This window comes from Canis lupus, chromosome 26 (genome assembly GCF_011100685.1).
Source record: "Canis lupus familiaris isolate Mischka breed German Shepherd chromosome 26, alternate assembly UU_Cfam_GSD_1.0, whole genome shotgun sequence".
NCBI classification, from domain to species: domain Eukaryota; kingdom Metazoa; phylum Chordata; class Mammalia; order Carnivora; family Canidae; genus Canis; species Canis lupus.
Window position 1 is genome coordinate 26451418 of NC_049247.1, and position 24289 is coordinate 26475706.

The 24289-nt window shown below is 44.0% G+C and overlaps 1 gene segment (V, D, J or C); it reads left to right on the forward strand.

Annotated features, from left to right (window-relative positions):
* The first annotated feature begins 16709 nt into the window (after nt 1–16709).
* LOC119877559 lies at nt 16710–18368 on the forward strand. The segment is given in 3 exon segments: nt 16710–16869; nt 16958–17292; nt 18204–18368. Coding segments are annotated over 3 exon segments (558 nt in total).
* Nucleotides 18369–24289: the final 5921 nt, after the last annotated feature.

Below are 24289 nucleotides of genomic sequence, written 5' to 3' on the forward strand. Positions count from 1 at the left end.
GTGGTAGAAGGGGAGGAGGGCGGGGGGTGGGAGTGAATGGGTGACGGGCACTGGGGGTTATTCTGTATGTTAGTAAATTGAACACCAATAAAAAATAAAAAAAATAAAAATAAAGACAGGGATGTCCACTCTCACCACTGCTATTCAACATAGTACTGGAAGTCCTAGCCTCAGCTATCAGACAACAAAAAAGACATTAAAGGCAATCAAATTGACAAAGAAGAAGTCCAACTCTCCATCTTCACCGATGGCATGATACTCTACATAGAGAGCCCAAAAGCCTCCACCCCAAGATTGCTAGAACTCATACAGCAATTTGGTAGCATTGCAGGATACAAAATCAATGCCCAGAAATCAGTGGCATTTCTCTACATTAACAAGGAGACTGAAGAAAGAGAAATTAAGGAGTCAATCCCATTTACAATTGCACCCAAAAGCATATGATGCAAGGAATAAACCGAACCAAAGAGGTAAAGGATGTATACCCAAAAAACTATAGAACACTTCTGAAAGAAATTGAGGAAGACACAAGGAGATGGAAAAATATTACATGCTCATGGATTGGCATAATTAATATTGTGAAAATGTCAATGTTACCCAGGGAAATTTACACGTTTAAATCCCTATCAAAATACCATGGACTTGCTTCAGAGAGTTAGAACAAATTATTTTAAGATTTGTGTGGAATCAGAAAAGACCCCGAATAGCCACGGGAATTTTAAAAAAGAAAACCATAGCTGGGGACATCACAATGCCAGATTTCAGGTTGTACTACAAAGCTGTGGTCATCAAGACAGTGTGGTACTGGCAGAAAAACAGACACATAGATCAATGGAACAGAATAGAAAACCCAGAAGTGGACCCCCAACTTCATGGTCAACTAATATTCGATAAAGGAGGAAAGACTATCCATTGGAATACTTTCTCTTCAATAAATGGTGCTGGGAAAATTGGACATCCACATGCAGAAGAATGAAACTAGACCACTCTTTCACCTTACACAAAGATAAACTCAAAATGGATGAGAGATCTAAATGTGAGACAAGATTCCATCCAAATCCTAGAGGAGAACAGAGACAACACACTTTTTGAACTCAGCCGCAGTAACTTCTTGCAAGATACATCCACGAGAGCAAAAGAAACAAAAGCAAAAATGAACTATTGGGACTTCATCAAGATAAGAAGCTTTTGCACAGCAAAGGATACAGTCAACAAAACTCAAAGACAACCTACAGAATGGGAGAAGATATTTGCAAATGACGTATCAGATAAAGGGTTAGTTTCCAAGATCTATAAAGAACTTATTAAACTCAACAAGGAAACAAACAATCCAATCATGAAATGGGCAAAAACATGAACAGAAATCTCACAGAGGAAGACATAGACATGGCCAAGATGCACATGAGAAAATGCTCTGCATCACTTGCCATCAGGGAAATACAAATCCAAACCACGATGAGATACCACCTCACACCAGCAAGAATGGGGAAAGTTAACAAGGCAGGAAACCACAAATGTTGGAGAGGATGCAGAGAAAAGGGAACCCTCTTACACTGTTGGTGAGAATGTGAACTGGTGCAGCCACTTTTGAAAACTGTGGAGGTTCCTCAAAGAGTTAAAAATAGACTTGCTCTATGACCCAGCAATTGCACTGTTGGAGATTTACCCCAATGATACAGATGCAATGAAACACCGGGACACCTGCACCCTGATGTTTCTGGCAGCAATGTCCACAATAGCCAGACTGTGGAAGGAGCCTCAGTGTCCATCGAAAGATGAATGGATAAAGAAGATGTGGTTTATGTATACAATGGAATATTACTCAGCCATTAGAAATGACAAATACCCACCATTTGCTTCGACATGGATGGACCTGGAGGGTATTATGCTGAACGAAATAAGTCAATCGGAGAAGGACAAATATTATATGTCTCATCCATTTGGGGAATATAAATAATAGTGAAAGGGAATATAAAGGAAGGGAGAAGAGATGTGTGGAAAATATCAGAAAGGGAGACAGAACATCAGAACTCCTAACTCTGGGAGATGAACTACGGGTGGTGGAAGGGGAGGAGGGGGAGGTGTGGGTGAATGGGTGACGGGCACTGAGGGGGACACTTGACGGGATAAGCACTGGGTGTTATTTTGTATGTTGGCAAATTGAACACCAATAAAATAAATGTATTATTAAAAAATAGAACTGGAAGAACCAATTCTCAGACATTTATTTCTGGGCTTCTATCTTTGCCTTCCCCAGGTGAAGAAACTTCTTTTCTCTCAACACTGAACTCCTGCACCAAAATTGTTTGGTAGATTTGCCACCATGGGGGCTTTCCAAGGAATTTTGGATGAGGAAGTAAATATTACAATTTCTTGATTATATGGTGTATTTTTATCAAGTTCATGCTTATGTAGGCAAATGACAATTTTTCTGGTACTTTGTTTTGTGAATTGTTAGCAGATGTTCATACACCTGACCTGTATATTGTAGTTTATTTGCTCAAGGACATTGTCTTCTGTGCTCAGAATATGCTCTATGATCCAGCTGCTCCCTCTGGTTTCTTCAACCAGCAGCTGGAGGCTAATCATGTCCTTTTTTCTTCTCTGTAGGAATTCACTGAATCCAGTCCATGGGACTGTCACCTTCACCAAGATTGAAATCTGTGTTTTTCTCTTGTTCTGTCCTAATATCAAGTGCTTAGTTCTCAACTCCTATCTGATCATCAGCCCTCCAAATATAAAATGTTCCACAAGCAGCAATTATTGTTTTTGCCTTAGATATATTCCTCTTTTTTTATTGAATTTCAATTTGCCAACATACAGTATAACACCCTGCTCTCATCCCATCAAGTGATCTATTCCTGTTCATGGGAATCCTATTCAGGTGAATTCACACATTCATTCAAGAAACTGGTGTTGAATTTGTCCTTCGTGTCAGGCTAGGTTTTGAGCTTTGTGAACACAGTAATAACACATATACACAAAAGGAAAAAAATTCGAGTATGAGACTCTCAGCAAGGACAGAGAAATGTCTCTATGCGGCTGATACTACCTGACCACTAATCATTCTGGGTATCTGGAGCTCATTCATGCCTTAGAACCCCTCACCTCCTATAGAACGTCAACAATGACTTCCTCCATGCTCTCTCTGGAGCCTGCCCTTGGCTGTCACACCTCCCTGCTCCATCCAGGTGCCTCAGGGTAGGTGTCCAGCCCTGATCACCTGGTGTTGGTTTCCAATACTCTAGGGAGCTTCTCAGGTGTGAGTGGAAATGGGCTCCTGTCCTCACTAGGAATGGAAACAGGAGAAAGAGGAAGGCTACTCCAGGTCAGTAGATGACTAATAAGCAAAGGAGATCTTCATACAAGGCTTGTGTTGGTCAGCAGCAAGAAAAATAGATCCTCATACACATCCACTAAGTCTTATGTTTATGAAGGGGACTTCACAGGGTTGAGGCTTATACACACCACATCAACACCACATTTCTATCTCAAGGATACATTCTTGGAGCACACTCTGGAAGAAGCTAAGTCAAGGAGAACCCATCATCCACAAAGTACAGAGGTTAAGAGGTTAATAGCCTCAGAGTGCCTCGATCCAGCTTCTGGATCAGTCTGTGATTACAAATTTTTATGATATTTCCCAGCAACTGGCAATGCAGAATTCCTCCCGTGTCCTATCCACCAATTTTCTTTCTCTTTCTACCTTTCTTCCTCTTCCTTCCTTCCATCCGTCCTTCCTTCCTTTATTTCTTTCTTTCTTTCTTCTTTCTTTTCTTTCTTTCTCTCTCTCTTTCTTTCTTTCTCTCTCTCTGTTTCTTTCTTTCTTTCTTTCTTTCTTTCTTTCTTTCTTTCTTTCTTTCTTTCTTTCGATTCTATTTATTTATTCGTGAGAAACACACACACACAGAGGCAGGACACAGGCAGAGGGAGAAGCAGGCTCCACGCAGGGATCCTGATGTGGGACTCAATCCCAGGACTCCAGCATTGCACTCTGGGCCAAAGGCAGGCACTAAACCACTGAGCCACCCAGGGATCCCCAACTTTCTCATTTTAAATCTGTATTTAGGAATTTATCATTTTGGGGGGGTGCCTGGGTGGCTCAGTTGGTTAATCATCTGCCTTAAGCTCGATGTACTGGGATGGAGTAGACACAAATATGAACGATAATCAATTCAGACCCATTGCATCCCCATCTCTGCATGGATGCACATTTAGTGTATTCTTGAAGTCAGGAATCTGGTCATGGCCTGCCAATGAGACAAGATCATATTGTATACATGCTTGGTGTAAAATGTTTAAGTCTTGCTTCCTGATCTGGGTCTCTTACTGCACCCAGCATCACAATAAAAGCAGCCACCAGTGCCACTCAGCTATGTTCTCACCAAGGCACTGTAGAGGGTCAGGAGAATATTGCTCCACAAAGGGAACCTGAGCACATGGTGGGGGTCCAGGTGTGTTCATTGCTTGTATCCTAAATCAATGCCCTGGGGACTTGGCCAGGATTCTGCTAAAACCAGTAAGGATACTGAGCATTGTTACTATGCCAGTAGCTGGAGGCGCAGGTGAGAGTGAATGTCCCTCCTGGGGACACTGTTAGTGAGGACTCTTGAGTCATCACAGCCTGACAACTGGTCCCTGAAATGAGAATAGACATGTTAAGAATGAAGAATAAAGGCAGAAGGATCAGTCCAAAGTGTGGCCTCTGAAATCTCCATGAACCTGGGCAGTAGCAGAGGATGTGAGTGAGAGGAAAGGAGTGTATATCGTGCTGGGACTTTCTAAAGGTCCCCTGGCTTTACAGCTGATTTTGGTCTCTGGGATTTGTCCTTTATCTCCTCCTAAGCTCAGGGGGTTAAGGGCCTTTTTGGTGATGCATTATGCAAACTTGAGCCCACAATGCCACTTGATTTTGGGTCCTCAACCCAGCTTGTAGCTTCCTTCCCAGAAGGAGGTCTGGGGTGGTCAAAAGCTCTGGTTTTGTTCCTTGGGAGGAAGCAGCAGCTGTCATCCCTCACTCGTTCAGTGAGTACAGAGATAGGTTCCAGGCCCAGTCAGGTGGAATTATTTCAGATGGTTTTTGTTAATTTCAGTGCAAAGGGAATCTGTGCCCAAACCTGATGGGGAAGATGACATTTCTGTGTCCTTTCAGACCCTTTGTCTAAGAGGGGACTGCGGTCAGAGTCTTTGAGGACAATGAGATGGAGGATCCTTCACTCCCACCTAGCTCCCCTCCATGGATCTTGGACTCATATCAGTGAAGGCATTAACAGCAGAAGCAGGAGTCACAGTCTGATTCTGAGCAGCTCCTGGGGTTCCCCATCCAGCAGATGAGAAAGGGGTTCTGGTCTCAATTCTTGAGCACTTGGATCAACCCTGACACGCTGACAGAAGAGGAGCTGTGAGGAGATGCCTACGCCTCAGACCTCAGCCCAGCGATGGTCAGAGAGCCAGAGTTCCAGACATGGAGCCATAGAATGGTCAGGGTCCACAGAAGGTCTAACTATTATAATAGATGAGGATTTGGCTGCCCATTCATGGAGTTCTTGGTAGCAGGACACATATTGGACACTCCTGGTTTGTCCTGACTCAGACAGAGCTGGATTCAGTGTCCATTTTCTGCCATGACATGACATAGTCTCTGTGTCCAAAGAAGCTGACTCTGGCACCCAGGAATCTGTGCTCAGTTTGAGAAAATCACACAATAAATTTCTCCCAGTTACAGGTTTCATGGGGACACTTAAGAGAATGTGGAGAGAATTGCAGATAAACTCTATGAGATGGGTCTCAGAATCCAGTTTATATCAAAGAATCAGTTGACTTGGCCAAACTGTCAGGCCTGCACAGGAAGCCCCATCATTGTGGGTTTGGTAGGTTTGCTTCTCACCTCCCCCCAGGCCCGGAACTCTATGTGACCACCGAGGCTGAAATCCATGGACTGGCAATAATAATCAGCCTCGTCCTCACCCTGAAGCCCATTGATGGTCAGGGTGCTTAAGTCGCCAGACTTGGAGCCAGAGAATCGATTGGGGACACCTGAGGGTCGCTTCTCATTATCATATATGAGGAGTTTATGGGCCTTTCCTGGGATCTGCTGGTACCACTTCACACCAATAATACCGATGTTGTTTGTGCTGCTAGAGCAGGAGACAGTGACCCTCTGGCCCAAGGACCCAGACGCTGAGGCTGGCTGAGTCAGCACAGACTGGGTCCAGGACCCTGCAAGGGGAGAGACATGGAGAGGGTGATTCTGGGATCTGGAGACAAGAGGAGGAAGCAGGGACCCATGTCTCCTCCCAAGGCCCCTTCCCCCGTCCTCACATCCAGTCACCTGAGCAATGAGCGAGGAAGGTGAAGAGGAGAGAGGACCAGGCCATGGTGGAGGTCATCACTGATCCTGCCTTCAGTGACTCCACAGCTGAGCAGAGCCTCCCCTCATCTCTCCTTCCCCTCTTCAAACTCTGAGAATGAAAGGGGCCATCCATGCAAATGAGACTCCAGCTCTCTGACCCTGCCATAGCCTTGGGTCAGGTCCCTCTGCCTGAGGAGTCAAGGCATAGGCAGTGCCAGGTGGCAGGTCCCAGCATTGATTAACCTTGACTCCTTGGAAACAGATGAAAATCACCTCCTTGTGTCCAGACCCAGACATTGCATTGTGTTTCATGATGAGTGGTGCTCATCAAAGATTGTTCCATCCTCCTCACTTCTCCGTGTGCTTTGCCCTTCGTTCAGACCAGGCCAGGTGACCCAGTATGTGGTCTATTCTGGAGAAAGTTCCATGTGCACTTGAGAAGAATGTGTATTCAGTTGAGTTTGGATGTAAAGTTCTGTAGATATCTGTGAAATCCATCTGGTCCAGTGTATCATTTAAAGCTCTCATGTCTTTGGAGATGTTGTGCTTAGACCTATGCAGTATAGAAAGGGCTACATTGAAGTCACCAAGTATAAGTGTATTATTATCTAAGTATTTCTTCACTTTGGTTATTAATTGGTTTAAATATTTGGGAGCTCCCACATCCGGGGCATATATATTGATGATTGTTAAGACCTCTTGTTGGATAGATCCTTTAAGTATGAGATAGTGTCCCTCTTCATCTCTCACTACAATCTTCAGGGTAAATTTTAGTTTATCTGATATCAGGATGGCTACCCCTGCTTTCTTTTGAGAACCATTTGAATGGTAAATGGTTCTCTAATCTTTTATTTTCAGATTGTAGGTGTCCTTCTGTTTAAACTGAGTCTCTTTAGACAGCAAATAGATGGGTCCTGCTTTTATATCCAGTCTGAAACCCTGCGCCTTTTGATGGGGTCATTAAGCCCGTTCACGTTCAGAGTTACTATCGACAGATATGAGTTTAGTGTCATCATGATATCTATTCAGTCCTTGTATTTGTGGATTGTTGCACTGAACTTCTTCTTAAAGGGGAATTTTAAGAGTCCCCCTTAAAATTTCTTGCAGAGCTGGTTTGGAGTTCACATATTCTTTCAGTTCCTGCCTGTCTTGGAAACTCTTTATCTCTCCTTCCATTTTGAATGAGAGCCTTGCCAGAAAAAGTATTCTTGGTTGCATGTTCTTCTCATTTAGGACGCTGAATATATCCTGCCAGCCCTTTCTGGCCTGCCAGGTCTCTGTGGAGAGGTCTGCTGTTACCCTAATATTCCTCCCCATAAAAGTCAGGGATTTCTTGTCTCTTGCTACTTTAAGGATCTTCTCTTTATCTTTGGATCTGAATGCCTGTTTCCCTTCCCAGATTAGGAAAGTTTTCAGCTAGGATTTGTTCAAATACATATTCTGGCCCTCTGGCCCTTTCGGTGCCCTCGGGAACCCCAATTAAACGTAGGTTTTTCTTCCTCAGGCTGTCGTTCATTTCCCTTAATCTATCCTCATGGTCTTTTAATTGTTTGTCTCTTTTTTCCTCAGTATCCCTCTTTGCCGTCAACTTGTCTTCTATGTCACTCACTTTGTTCTTTCACCTCCTTAACCCTGGTCATTAGGACTTCTAGTTTGGATTGCATCTCATTCAATTGATTTTTAATTTCTGCCTGATTGGATCTAAATTCTGCAGTCATGAAGCCACTTGAGTCCTTTATGCTTTTTTCTAGAGCCACCAGTAGCTATATAATAGTGCTTCTGAACTGGCTTTCTGACATTGAATTGTAATCCAGATTTTGTAACTCTGTGGGAGAGAGGACTGTTTCTGATGATTTCTTTTGAGGTGAGGTTTTCCTTCTAGTCATTTTGCTCAGTGCAGAGTGGCCAAAAACAAGTTGTATTGGGAAAAGGAGAAAACGGGAGAGAGAGAAGGAAAGAAAAGAGAAAAAGAAAAAAGAAAAAGGAAGAAAAAAGGGAAAAAAGAGAAGAAAAAGAAAGAAAGGTAAAAAAAGGATGGGGAAGAAATCAGAAATCAAAAAGAAAAAAGAAAAAAGAAAAAAAAAACACGGGGGAGAATCTTCTGATTCTGTATAGTTTACATCCCTTGACTTCCCCTGGAACTTGTCCGTCTAGCTGGTCTTCTGGGGGAGGGGCCTGTTGTGCTTATTTTCAGGTGTTAGCACTTGGGGGAACTGCTCAGCCCCCTGCCTGGTGCAGGGCTCAATGCGGGTGGTTTACCCCATGAGGCCCCTGGAGGAACAACCCCAGTGGCTGCTCTGGAGCCCTGGATTCAGCCCCCGCAGTAACTACGGAGCTCTCTGTCTGCAGGGCCTGGGGGTTCCAGGGTGGGGCCGCTGATCTGCTCAGCTTGGGGCAGGAGCATCCTTGCTGTCCTGGGACCTTCCGGCCTCTGCCTGTCCCCAGGGTAGCTGGATCTTGGGCTGTGTCCTGGCGCCCTGTGCTCCGGGGCCTGTGCTTTTGGATTCGTGCTCCGGGCTGTGCAGCCGCCTCTCTGCGGAGCCTCTGCCCGAGCCCCTCCGAGCTGCTCCGGGGGCTGTGCAGCCCCCTCCACACGGAGCCTCTTTCTCTGCCCGAGCCCCTCCGAGCTGCTCCTGGCCATGCAGCCCCTCCGCGGATCTGCCGCCCGAGCCCCTCCAAGCTGCTCTGGGTCCAGCTGTGCGCGCTGCAGCCCTTAGGGAGCTCGGCACACTCTCCCCAGGTTGCAGGTGTCTGTTACTGTCCCAGGGAGCCCGAGGGCACCCCCGCCCTCCTGGGGTCCTGCTCTAACTCCCTGCAGGCGCCTTTCTGCCGGGAAGATTGGTGCAGCTCCTGCTTCTCTGGGACGGGGCTCTCCTGTCCTGGGGACACTCGCCCCGGCCTTAGCCCAGCTCCTCGTGGGGCCCGTCCCCCTTGGAGGCCTTTTGTTTCTTTATTTCTTTTTTCCCATCTTCCTACCTTGATAGAAGCACAAACTCTTCTCACTGTAGAGTTTCAGCTGTTCTCTCTTTAAATCTCAGGCCAAATTCATAGATTTTCAGGATGATTTGAAGGTTGTCTAGGTAATTTGGTGGGGACAGGTGATTTGGGGACCCTATTCTTCCTCCATCTTGCCCCTCCTCCCAAGTGGGAAATATCAAATGGGGAGACAGAACATAAAAGACTCCTAACTCTGGGAAACGAAATAGGGGTGGTAGAAAGGTAGGTGGGTGCGGGGTGGGGGTGAATGGGTGACAGGCACTGAGGGGGGCACTTGATGGGATGAGCACTGAGTGTTATTCTATATTTTGGCAAATTGAACACCAATAAAAAATAAATTTAAAAAAATCCTAGAGGAAAACACAGTCAACAGCCTTTTTGAATTGGCCACAGCAATTTCTTCCATGATACATCCACGAAGGCAAGAGAAACAAAAACAAACATGAATTATTGGGACTTCATCAAGATAAGAAACCTCTGCACAGCAAAAGAAACAGTCAACAAAACTAAAAGACAACCTACAGAATGGGAGAAGATATTTGCAAATGACCTTCTTTGCCCATTTGAATGCCTTTTATTTATTTTTGCTGCCTGATTGCTGAGGCTAGGACTTCTAGTACTATGTTGAGTAGCAGTTGTGAGGGTGGACATCCCTGTTGTGTTCCTGATCTTAGGGGAAAGGCTCTCAGTGTTTCCCCATTGAGAATGATATTTGCTGTAGGCTTTTCATAGATGGTTTTTAAGAAACTGAGGAATGTTGCCTCTATCCCTACACTCTGAAGAGTTTTGATCAGGAATGGAGGCTGTATTTTGTCAAATGCTTTCTCTACATCTATTGACAGGATCACTTGGTTTTGTTTTTCTCTTGTTGGTGTGATATATCACTTTGATTGTTTTACAAGTGTTGAACTAACACTGCATCCAGAGGATAAATCCCACTTAGTCCTGGTGAATAATCTTAATGTACTCCTGGATCCATTTTTTTCTTTTTTAATTTAATTTTTTAAATTTTTTTATTGAAGTTCAATTGGCCAACATATAACACCCAGATTTCATCCCGCCATGTGCCCCCTCAGTGGCCATCATCCAGTCACCCCCCTACCTCTCTTTCCACTATGGAAAGTGGAAATGGATGGATCCAATTGGCTAGTGTCTTGTTGAGAATCCTTGCATCTGTGTTCATCAGGGATATTGGTCTCTAATTCTCTTTTTTGGTTGGGACTTTGTCTGGCTTTGGAATTAAGGTGATGGTGTCTCATAAAACAAGTTTGAAAGTATCTTGTCCCTTTCTATGCTTCGGAACCCTTTATCAGAAGAGGCATTATTTCTTCTTTTAATGTTTGATAGAATTCCCTAGGGAACAAAAAGAATGCCCTAGGGAAGCCATCTGCCCCTGGACTTTTGTGTCTTGAGAGGTTTTTGATGACTGCTTCAATTTCCTCCTTGATTATCATCCTATTCAGGTTTTCTATTTCTTCCTGTTCCAGTTTTGGAAGTTTGTGGTTTTCCAGAAATGTGTCAATTTCTTCTAGATGGACTAATTTATTGGCATATAGCTGATCATAATAAGATTTTAAAATCGTTTGTATTTCCTTGGTGTTGGTGGTGATCTCTCCTTCCTCATTCATGTTTTTATTAATTTGAGTCTTTTCTATCTTCTTTTTTTTAAGGCTGGCTAATGGTTTATCTATCTTGTTAATTCTTTCAAAGAATCAACTCCTGGTTTTGTTGATCTGTTCTAGAGTTCTTCTGGTCTCTATTTCATTGAGCTCTGCTCTCTTCTTCTGCTTGGTGTAGGTTTCATTGACTCTTCTTCTCCAGTTCCTTTCGGCATGAGGTTATCTGGTGATTTTTTTTTTCAAAAGTTTTGAGGGATGATTGTATTGCGATGTATTTCCTTCTTAGGACTACTTTTGTTTTATCCCAAAGATTTTGAAGGGTTTTATCTAAATTTTCATTAGTTTTTCTATTGAAGCTGACTGTATCTTATGCCTTTTTGAGGAATATCTTCTAATTAGATTGAGTATTTTTTCTAAGGAAATTGGTGCATTTAAGCATTTTTGGACAATTTTCTTCTTCTTAATAAAGTGTACCTGTTATTTATTATTAACCTAAATTTTTCATCCTTTTTTTGGTCCACTTTTCATTACTTTCATTTCATTTCCATATTTGAGTATCATACATTTTCACTTAAATGTTTTCAAGAGGTTTATCTTATTCTGTCACTGAAAAACCTGACTGTGAAGCCCTTTTTGATAAATACAGGTCACGATTGTTGGGACACCAGGGGGCTCTGGGAAACTGACAAGAAAGAAGGACTGATGCTAAATTTCTTCACATGTGAGAAGGGCCTGAGCCTGCTCCAGTGGGACTCTGACCAATGACTCTACCCATTTGAGGCTCTCCTATGCTGTGACTCTATAACCCTCTGGTTATAAAAACTGGATGGTGGCTTTCCCTCAACCCATATGGAAACCTACAACATCTCTTCCTTCTTTCTGTGACAGAGCCATTACCAGTCCAGAATGATGTACAGAACAGTCATGGAGAATAAGACACCGTATATCATGAGTGACTCCATTCCCAAGAGCAAAAGGAAAGAAGGAGCAAGACTGTCCCCAGGTGTCATGGTGGTGCCCAAGATGCTGTGCTGTCATATTTCCTTCATTGTTTAATGCCTAATTGCGACCTTAAATGCACATGAGAACACCACCTGCTACCCGAGTGTCGCTCAGAGAGCAGATCCTGCACTCACTTACAGGACGTGGTGCCCACCACTCCACCCCCCCCAACATGTGGGTTTCCAGAACTCCCATCTGTTTCTAGTCTGCACACATGAGCATCAAGAGTACAAAATCAGCATGATTAAGGTCCCTGTACAAGTGACCAAATATCAGAGGGTGCAGTTGAGGACAGGACCCTTGTGATGGGAAGAAGAACTGGGGGCCTCCTGAGAGGAGTGAGGAGGAGTTCCTTCAAATTGGAAGACTACTGTGATTTGCAGATGACAAGTTGTTAAGTTCACAGGGGCTTCTCTGCCTGACAGTAGCCTGAGCTGTGAAAGGATCAATCTTCTCCCAGGTTCTCTGTATTTATCCAGCTTCCTCATGCCCTTAGCCATTCACTCCAGCACATTCTGCAGTTTCCTCAGACAGCTGTCCTGTGGAGGGGTGGGAGATCTGTGCCTGGGAACCTGCAAAAATCCAGGCATAGGAGGTCCATTCCCTTTGCCTTCAATGGTCTTCCCTCACCCTGCACTTTTTTACTTAACCTCCTCTCCTTTCCTAGGCATCTTCAAACTTTTGAGCTCCTGTCCCTCTGTTATTGACTTGGTTCCTCAAACACATATCACCTCCATTTTCAGAGGACAGGGTGGAAATCTTCCCTTCATCTGGGATTCCATGAAGAACGCCTCTCTCACTCCTTAACAGGCCCAGAGAGATCCTTCCCCTGCACCATGTTTTTCTATGACAGAATTTCATAATTCTGTCTCCAACTTCTCCTTCTTATGCTTGCCTTTGTCTAAGACCAGAAGCAGAGACGGGCAAACATGTGAAGTCGATGTATGGGAATAGGCCTCTACCTCATATGGATAAGGTGCATCTTCGCAAGGGAACCTTAGTTTTGTTGAAGGTCCATATACATTCCCCAGAATCCTCATTCAAATCCTTCCTCACTTGGAGAGTTCAGAGGTGGGGCAGACCCACACATCTCAGGAGAGGACTGCTGGTCTTTGACAACCTCCTTCCCTAAGGACTTACTTAGATGGTCCCCATCCTACTCAACATGAAATACCCTTATTTTCACAATCTGGCCTTTTGTTATTCAAATATCATATCCCACTGATACCTATGTGTTTAGATATTTATATACAGTTCTACCACATATATGAAAATTATGTGCTTTATGAATATATGGCTCTTGCTCTAGAGACACAATACTGAATAATTTCTGTAACTTCTATTCGTAATGGAAAAAGTTTCAGCAGAGGAACATATGAATCAATAAAATAAGGTATAATTATCTGGGAAATAATTTATAACCAGAAACTTGTAGGTTACTAACTGCACGATTCCAGCGTAAATAGAAAAAAATGATGCTTCACTGGAGTGAAATATGCTTTTTTCCCCTCCATCTTCAAATAATCCAACAGTCCTTGGTGTGTGTCAAATCTTGAGGGGTATTTCCTAGATATCATTGTTCTCAGAGAAGGGGAATCATGGTCCATTGGGAGATGGGGGAGATGTGAGACTGGAGGAGGAAGTCGGAGCTGGGGAACCAGCAGAGAAAGGCTGCTTGTAGCGAGGTTGGTGTCCTCTCCGAGGGGCCACATCCTGAGGAACCAAAGTGCTAGAAGCATATCTCTCCTCTCCGTCCTGCCAAAATCACTAGGTCAGGAACAATGAGTGAAGCTCCTTCCTCACCCGACCTATTTCTCCTTCATCTACACCAGAGAACTCTTGGTCCTTGTGAAATTCACGTTTCACAAATGACTACATAAGTTCTGGAAAACATATATCAGGAGTTTCTCAACCTGGAAAATAAGAAATGCTTTAGGGTTTTCTATTTTCCCCGTAAGAGGTGGAGGCAGCACCCATTCTATTTTGTCATCTACTTTCTCCAGTGCATACCGTCAATCATGTGAGATTGCTTACTTTAAGGTCACGGGTGCAAAGCTTCCTACAGATATTCTTTCCTGTTTCATTTATTGTTCCTACTCTTCCAAAATAAGGAACAAATTCTATCATCAACCTTCAATGGGATCTATCTAGTATCTTCTTCAGGAGTTCAAGTGGTAATGCCCAATAACAATCAGGTAGTTTTGTGTATATGTTAGTAAATTGAACACCAATAAAAAATAAATTTAAAAAATAATAATAAAAAAATAAAAAAATTAAAAGACTAGTGAGGACAGAATGACAAATTAAAAAAAATAAAAAATAAAAAATAAAATAAAAAAATGAAGACACCCCAAAAACATACTAATAAACAATTCTATTTAGGATAGCCTCAAAAGAATAAAACATTTAGGAAGAAATAAAACGTGTGAACTGAAAACTACAAAGATTGCCAAAAAATAAGCAGATTTAAATAAGTTTGAGGACACAGTGAGAATGGACTGGATGACTTAAACATACTGAAGCTACAACCATCAGCATCCAAATACATCTCCACACTCAGTGCCATCCTGCCATTTGGGCACTGCTCCCGGTTTAACTCCTCAATGTCTATGCTCATCCCCTCTTGTTCCCTGTGAGGCAAGATGTTGGAAAATAGCTGTTCATTGGACTCAGATCTTAGAAAGACAACCCCAGTGAATTCCATGGAAGTCTGAACAAAACATCTAGGTTAGGGTCCAATGTACATAGAGTACAGGACCACGAGGATTTGAATATAGGGGAGGTTGAAGAACTCCTCAGAATTGAGGAAAAGTCCATCTTTAGTAGTGTTCTCTTGATAGGAATCATCATGATGAGTAAGTAATAGAATGAGCCTTAAAAATACTAAGTATATCAGAGAAACAAACAAATTAGAATTTCTGGCTAACATTCAAGGGAAAATTTGAACTCACACAAGTCAGTAGGAGTGGAAGATACATTTCCCCTGATGGCATTATATTGTAATAGCAAATGTAGGCTGAAAAGCCTTATCACTGAGAACTATGCCCTAACAGGAAAATATATAGGCAACAACAACCACAAAACAACAGCAACGTTCAAATGAAAGAAGAATTCACATAGAATTATTTCAAGGTGTGAACCGCCTTGGTACCCTGAGAACCTCATGACCCTTACTTGTTTCAGGATGATGATAGACTTGTAAGGACCTCAGGCACCTGGAAGAAGCAAACTCAATGTCAGATAATTTTGAAATATCTGGTAATATGAGCACCATGCAATACATCAGGTATTTAATATCTGGAGGCCATTAGTGATTTGAGAAAAAGTGTCAGGGCCAAAGGCGACAAGGGGCACCTCCTAATTCTCCTGTCATGGACAGTGACATTAAAATGTCACTTGCATAAAATGTCAGTTGCATAGTCTGGACACTATCCCAGGAGTATTGGGTGATGTCAAAAAGGATGGTGAGCTAAGCATGTTATCGCAGCAGGGGGCGCTGTTGCATGGGTCCTGGGAGAACATATTTCTGGGCCAGACATCTAAGAAAATACATAAATTCTTGCAAATGGGGCAGGCAGTGTCCTCAGTGACGTGTGATTGTGCTGCACAGATGTCCCTGGAGTCTCATGATTTCTCAGTTCTGACTCACTTTCTCCTGTCACATTTCATCCTCAATCCCCATGGAGTCCTTTTCAGAGATGATGTTCAGGCAGGGGGAGATATCCTATAACTAGGGAAATTTGTACGTTAAAAAAAATCACCAGTATTGCTACCTGGGTCTAGGTTGAGAAACCCTTCAGGAGTGGAGGATTGGAATGTTAACAGCGAGTCCTCAGGGAGCAGAGTGCTGGAGATTCTCTGCCTTGCCCTGATTCTTCCCTTTACCTCTTCCCTCATCAACAGAAGTTCCTTTCACTGTTCAGTGTGTAACCTTTCCAGGAAAGCACATGAGGGCTTCGACCCACAACCTGGAAAATCTAGCTCCCTAGGTCTTCAGTATTTCAGGAAACTCAGAGATGGAGAGGGCTGCAACCAGAGTCATCATATAGGAGGAAGGTCTCAGCATCCTGTGCAGAAGAGGCCACTTGTACACGGGGACCCTTCACTCCTCTGGATGTGACAGTGATGTTAGATGAATTGGTGTAGAGAAGCCACATCAGTCCTGACTGGCCCATGAAAAGCCATGGGTTCCATGGTAGAGACACACACACACAGAGAGGCAGAGACATATGCAGAGGGAGAAGCAGGGTCCCTGCACAGTGCCGGATGGGGGGCTTGATCCCAGGACTCCAGGATCATGCCCTGAGCCAAAGACAGACGCTTAACCACTGAGCAACCCAGGAGTCCCTCACACTGAGAAATGAGAGTGTAGCCTAAAATCTATGCCACAGTCATGGGAAAGCACATGCGGGGAGACTTGTCCAGATCATAGGAGGAGAGTGGACAGAGCACTGGAGACAGGACCTGTGTCCTATGGCCAATTGATTCCCATGCCATGCAGGGTGAGGTGGTGTCAGGATGCCAGAAGGCAGTTGAGGCTTATTTCTTAGGGCTCAGGCTGGATCAGAGCTGGGAACACCACCTGGAACTGACTGTGGCCTCTGCTCAGGGTTCACACCTGGGACCTCCCGAACCACACACCAGCCCCAAGCAGCCCCTCCTCTGCCCACACCCCTGACATCCTCAGGCAGAGGGACCTGACCCAGGGCCAGGGAGGGGCCAGAGACCCGGGGTCTCATTTGCATGGGAGGGCCCCTCCCTCTCTCAGAGGATGAAGAGGAGAAGGGAGAGATGAGGGGAAGCTCTGCTCAGCTGAGGGGCCATTGAAGACAGGATCAGTGATGACCTCCACCATGGGCTGGTTCCCTCTCCTCCTCACCTTCCTGGCTCACTGCACAGGTGACTGGATGTGGGACAGGGGGAGGGGCCCTCGAAGGACATATGGGATTCAGACTCCAGCATCACCCTATTTCTCTCCTTCTTGCAGGGTCCTGGGCCCAGGCTGTGCTGACTCAGCCGGCCTCAGTGTCTGGGTCCCTGGGCCAGAGGGTCACCATCTCCTGCACTGGAAGCAGCTCCAATGTTGGTTATGGCAATTATGTGGGCTGGTACCAGCAGCTCCCAGGAACAGGCCCCAGAACCCTCATCTATGGTAGTAGTTACCGACCCTCGGGGGTCCCTGATCGATTCTCTGGCTCCAGTTCAGGCAGCTCAGCCACACTGACCATCTCTGGGCTCCAGGCTGAGGATGAAGCTGATTATTACTGCTCATCCTATGACAGCAGTCTCAGTGGTGGCACAGTGCTCCAGGCCTGTGGGGAAGTGAGACAAAAACCCACTTACCCATCTGCAAAGTGAGTGAGCGCCCCAGCAGCTGCCTGCTTAGGCTCCCCCTGGGTTTCTGCCCATTCTTCAGTTGATGCCCTGAGCCCAGGTGCATCTTGGGGACCTCATGGAAATGACACCTGCTTCATCATATCTGACCTCAGAGTCACTCACTCAGAGTAGCCCGTTGTACACAGAGGGTGTCAAAGGAAAGAGAAAGTTTTGTCCTCGGGATCAGGGACACGTTCTTTTAAGCTAGTGTACATTCACTTGTCATCTTCTGATTTCTCAGTAAAAGAAATACTCTTAGGTCCCGAAGCTATCATGGTCTTTCAGCCCCATCCCTGTTCTGCTGATGCACATGTCAGCTCTTTTTGCAGCTGGGAACATTATTGCCCTAGCTTCAACCAGAGGACGAGTTCTTCTTATTATTTGATGATTGCATGGAACACATAAATCAGAGCCACTCAGAAATATAAAAGGAAAAATAACCTTTCTAGAAAATCCCCACGTGAATGTTTATGGAGACTTTATTCAAAATTAGCACCCCTGGAAGCAATAAAAAAAAAATTACATGCTGATTTATATACCAGCTTTTTATAAAATGACCAGACTTGAAGTAATGAAGATTTACTCCAACCTGATGTATAGTCATAGAGGGTGATATTAGTCAACATTTAAAGAAATAAGTTCTTAAGTTAAAAAACATGCATGAATATTAACTGCATATTTCTTCAGGATGAATAACATATAAAAGTCTAAATTCCACATCATGGGAATTTCATTGAATTTTGGAAGAGGTGGGTATCTAGAGGTGGCAAGGAGGCCAGTGATTGACAGCAGGTGGAGGAAGGGGGAGGGGGAGTGTGTGAGGTGACTGTATTCGTGGTGATGTCACTCTCCTACAGGGCACTGGGAGTGGCCGCACCACACTGTTGTGTGATCACAGCTCAGTAAACTACCCCAGGGTCACAGCTCCTTCATCCAGGAAGAGAATGTCTTTTAGGAGTCTGGGGTCCATGACGGAGCTCACAGGGAAATACCATTCCATCCACTTCTCCAAGGAGGTGTGACCCCTTGACCCCAAAGGGGGAGGACAGGAAGGTGGAGACCTGAGGGAGTGTGAACAGGAAGTTTGAAAAGGGAGCAAAGAAACTGCACGTGAGCCCCTTAGGATGACAGAGCGTGTCCCCTGGGCTGGGCGCTCGGCTCAGTCTTTGTCATGTGTTGGGGTCAGGCCTGGAATTGAACCGTGATGTCCACTGTCATAGGTGATGGGAGACATCATTGTCCCTTCAGGAACAGAAGGCCCTGTGTTGTGAGGGTCTCGACCTCTCCATAGCCAGTGTGGAAATCGGACCTGCCCTTATGGTTCTGGAGATGATTGCGCTAATATTCCTCCCCATAAAAGTCAGGGATTTCTTGTCTCTTGCTACTTTAAGGATCTTCTCTTTATCTTTGGAATTTGCAAGCTTCACTATTAAATGTCGAGGTGTTGAACGATTTTTATTGATTTTAGGGGGGGGATCTCTCTTTTTCCAGGATCTGAATGCCAGTTTCCCTTCCCAGATTAGGAAAGTTTTCAGCTAGGACACCAGTAGCTGTATAGTAGTGCTTCTGAATTGGCTTTCTGACATTGAATTGTAATCCAGATTTTGTAACTCTGTGGGAGAGAGGACTGTTTCTTTCTTTTGAGGTGAGGTTTTCCTTCTAGTCATTTTGCTCAGTGCAGGGTGGCCAAAAACAAGTTGTATTGGGAAAAGGAGAAAAAGAGAGAGAGAGAAGGAAAGAAAAGAGAAAAAGAAAAAAGGAAGAAAAAGAAGAAAAAAGGAAAAAGAGAAAGATAAAGAAAGAAAGGAAGGAAAAGGGTGGGGTAAGAAAACAGAAATCAAAAAGAAAAAAACCACTTTGGAGTATCTTCTGATTCTGTATACTTTAAGTCCCTTGACTTCCCCTGGGTCTTGTCCGTCTAGCTGGTCTTCTGGGGGATGGGCCTGTTGTGCTGATTTTCAGGTGTTAGCACTTGGGGGAGCTGCTCTGCCCCCTGCCTGGTGCAGGGCTCAGTGGGGGTTATTTACCCCGTGAGGCCCCAGGAGGAACAACCCCAGTGGCTGCGGCAGCTCTGGAGACCTGGATTCAGCCCTTGCAGTAACTCCGGAACTCTCAGTCTGCAGGGCCTGGAAGCTCCAGGGCGGGTCCGCAGATCTGCTCAGCTCAGGGCAGGAGTGTCCTTGCTGTCCGGGGCCCTCCGGACCTCTGCTGACCCGGGGGGAGGCCGGATCCTGGGCAGTGTCCCGTCGCCCTCTGCTTCAGGGCCTGTGCTGTTGGATTTCTGCTCCTGGCCACGCAGCCCCCTCTGTGGAGCAGCCACCCGAACCCCTCCAACCTGCTCCTGGGTCCCGTTGTGCGTGCTGCAGCCCTTTAGGAATTTTGGGGCACTCTCCTGGGCGTGCCAGTGTCTGTTAGTGTCCCAGGGAGCCTGAGGGCATCCCCGCCCTCCTGGGGTCCTGCTCTAACTCCCTGCGGGCACCTTTCCTCCAGGGGAAGATTGGTGAAGCTCCTGCTTCTCCGGGACGGAGCTCTCCTGTCCTGGGGACACTCGCCCCGGCCTTAGCCTGGCTCCTCGCAGGGCCCTTCCCCCTTGGATGACTTTTATTTCTTTATTTCTTTTTCCCCATCTTCCTACCTTGATAGAAGCGCAAACTCTTCTCACTGTAGCATTCCAGCTGGTCTCTCTTTAAATCTCAGGCTGAATTCGTAGATTTTCAGGATGATTTGAAGGTTATCTAGGTAATTTGGTGGGGACAGGTGATTTGGGGACCCTACTCTTCCGCCATCTTGCCCCTCCCTCTTATTAATTCTAAAATCTTAACACCACTAATACTTTCTTGCTCATAAAATGTGTAGAATAGATGAAATCCATACAGACGACAGCACACACCAGCATACTATGTTTTGGGAAATATTACACTTATATTTATATTTTCCTTTTTCTAAGATTTTAGTTTTCAGGAACCTCTACATCTAGCATCAGGCTCAGTCCTACAACCGAGATCAAGAATCCCACCCTTAAGTGAGTGAGCTAGCAAGGAGCCCCCTATAGATACATATTTATTTTTTCAAAAATTTCATTTATTCATTAATGAGTGCTACACAGAGAGAGGCAGAGACATAGGCAGAGGGAGAAGCAAACCCACTGTAGCAGCCTGATGTGGGACTCCATCTTGGGACCCTAGGATCATGCCCTGAGCCAAAGGCACATGCTCAAACTATGAACCACCTAGGCTTCCCTAAATGTGTACTTTCAACACAGAAAGTATTTTATGTATTTATCTGAAAGAGAGAGATGGCATGAGATAAGGGGGAGCTGAGAGAGAGGGACAAAGGATTCCTTGCTCAGCAGGTAGCCCTATGCTGGGCTGGATATCAGGACCCCAGCATCATGTCTTGAACTGAAAGCAGATGATTAAACACCTGAGCCACACAGACATAATAATTTTTTAAAAATTATTTATTTAAACAAAATTTGTAAACCTATAACACCAGTGCCCATCCCATCAATGCCCTCCTTAGTGCCTGTCACCCAGTCACCCTGTCCCCTACTCTCCTCCCCTTCTGAAACCCCTTGTTTGTTCCCAGAGTCAGGACTCTCTTATGTTTTGTCTTCCTCCCAAACTTCCCACCACCCAGTTTTGCTCCTTTCCTTTATTGTCCTTTTCGCTATTTCTTATATTCCACATATGAGTGAAACCATTTGATGATTGTCTTTCTCCAACTGACTTATTTCACTCAACAAAATTCCTCCCAGTTCCATCAGGTCAACATAAATTGTAGGTAATTCATCCTTTCTGATGGCTGAGTTATATTACATTGTATATATCCCCTTTATCCATTCATCTGTCAAAGGATATGGTGGATCCTTCCACAGTTTGGCTATTGTGAACATTGCTGCTATGAACACTGGGGTGCAGGCGTCCCATCATTCCACTACATCTGGATCTCTGGGGCAAATACCCAGTAGTGTAATTACTGGGACTAGGGTAGCTCTATTTTTACCTTCTTGAGAATCCTCTGGACTGTTTCCCAGAGTGGTTGTAACAGCTTGAATTCCCACCAACAGTGCAAGAGAGTTCTCCTTTCTCCACATTCTTTCCAACATTTGTTGCTTCCTGTCTTGTTAATGTTAGCCATTCTCACTGGTGTAAAGTTGTATCTCATTGTGATTTGGATTTGTGTTTCCTTGACGACAAGTGATGTGGAGCATTTTTCCATGTGCTTGTTGGGCCACATGCAGGTCTTTGGAGAAAAGTCTGTTCATGGCTTCTGTCCATTTCATGACGGATAATTTTTTATTGGGTGTTGACTTTAAGTTCTTTATAGATCTTGGATATTAGCCTTTTATCTTATATGTCATTGGCAAATATCTTCCCAAATTCTGTAGGTGGTCTTTTAGTTTAGTTGACTGTTAATGTTGCTGCACTGAAGCTTTTTATCTTGATGAAGTCCCAATAATTCATTTTTGCTTTTGTTTCCCTTGCTTTCTTATATGTATCTTGCGAGAAGTTGCTGTGGGCAAGTCCAAAAAGCGTGTTGCTGGTGTTCTCCTCTAAGATTTTGATGGAATCTTGTCTTACTTTTAGATCTTTCATTCATTTTGAGTTTATCTTTGTGTGTGGTGTAAGAGAGTGGTCCAGTTTTATTCTTCTGCATGTGGAGGTCCAATTTTCCCAACACCATTTATTGAGGAGACTGTTTTTGTTCCAGTGGATAGTCTTTCCTGCTTTGTCAAATATTAGTTGACCATAGAGTTGAGGGGCCATTTCTGGATTCTCTATTGTTTTCCATTGAACTATGTGTCTGTTTTTGTGCCAGTTCGACACTGTCTTGATGACCACAGCCTTGAATTACAACCTGAAATCTGGCATTGTGATGCCCCCAGCTATGGTTTTCTTTTTTAAAATTCCCCTGGCTATTTGGGGTCTTTTCTGATTCCACAAAAATCTTAAGATATTTTTTCCAACTCTCTGAAGAGAATGACTCCTTAATTTCTCTTTCCTCAGTCTCTGTGTTAGTGTATAGAAATGTCACTGATTTCTGGGCAATGATTTTGTATCCTGCCACATTGCCAAATTGCTGTTTGAGTTTCACAATCTTGGGGTGGAATCATTTGGGTTTATATGTACAGTATTATGTCATCTGCAAAGAGGGAGTGTTTGACATACTCTTTGCCAATTTGAGTGCGCCTTATTACATTTTGTTCCCTGATTGCTGAGTCTAGGACTTCTAGTACTATCTGAAAGAGCAGTGGTGCGAGCGGACATCCCTGTCTTGTTCCTGATCATAGGGGAGAGGCTCTCAGGGTTTCCCCATTGAAAATGATATTTGCTGTGGGCTTTTCGTAGATGGCTTTTAAGATGTTGAGGAATGTTCCCTCCATCCCTACACTCTGAAGAGTTTGGATCAGGAATGGATGCTGTATTTTTTCAAATGCTTTCTCTGCATCTATTGAGAGGATCATATGATACTTGTCTTTTCTCTTGTTGATGTGATGTATCATGTTTATTGTTGTATAAGTGTTGAACCAACCTTGAATTCCCTGATTAAATCCTACTTGGTTATGGTGAATAATCTTAATGTACTATTGGATCCTATTGGCTAATATCTTTTTGAAAATTTTTGCATCTGTGTTCATCAGGGATATTGACGTACACTTCTCCTTTTTTGTGGGGTTTGTTTGGTTTTGGAATTAAGGTGATGCTGGACTAATAGAATGAGTTTGGCAGTATCCCATTCCTTTCTATTCTTTGGAACATTTTTAGTAGAAACGGCATTATTTCTTCTTTAAACGTTTGATAGAATGCCCTTGGGTAGCCATATGGCTCTGGACTCTTTGTGTCTCGGGAGGTTTTTGATGACTGCTTCAAATTCCCCCCTGGATATTGGCCTGTTCAGGTTTTCTATTTCTCCTGTTATAGTTTTGCATTTTTATAATAAAATATTTGCATTTTCCCAGAAATGTGGAATTCCATTTCTTCTGGATTGCCTAATTTATTGGCGTAAAGCTGCTCATAATATGTTTTGAAAATCATTAGTATTTCCTTGGTATTGGTTGTGATCTCTCATTTTTCATTCATTATTTTCTTAATTCGAGTCATTTCTCTTTTCTTTTAAATAAGGATGGCTAGAGAACCCTGGGTGGTGCAGCGGTTTAGTGCCTGACTTTGGTCCAGGGCGCTATCCTGGAGACCCGGAATCGAATCCCACATGGGGCTCCTGGTGCATGGAGCCTGCTTCTCCCTCTGCCTATGTCTCTGCCTCTCTCTGTCTCTCTCTCTGTGTGACTATCATAAATAAATAAAAATTAAAATTAAATAAATAAATAAGGATGGCTAATGGTTTATGTTTCTTATTAATTCTTTCAAAGAACAGGGGATCCCTGGGTGGCGCAGTGGTTTGGCGCCTGCCTTTGGCCCAGGGCGCGATCCTGGAGACCCGGGATCGAGTCCCACGTCGGGCTCCCGGTGCATGGAGCCTGCTTCTCCCTCTGCCTGTTTCTCTGCCTCTCTCTCTCTCTCTGTGACTATCATAAATAAATAAAATTTAAAAAAAATTAATTCTTTCAAAGAACAAACATCTCGTTTTGTTGATCTGTTCTACAGTTCTGGTCTCTACTAAATTGAGTTTTGCTTTCTTCTTCTGCGAGGTGTATGTTTTATTTGCTTTTCTCCAGTTTCTTTAGGTGTGAGGTTATCTTGTGTATTTTTTTTTTCAAAATTTTTGAGGGATATTTCTACTGTGATGTATTTCTCTCTTAGGACTGCTATGCTGTTTCCCACAGATTTTGAATGGTTGTATCTTTATTTTCATTAGTTTCTCTTTTGAAGCTCCCTATATCTTACGTCTTTTTAGGAATAGTTCCTAATAACATTGCGTATTTTTTCTAAGGAAATTGTTCTTTTTAAGCATTTTTGGACTTTTTCTTATTCTTATTTAA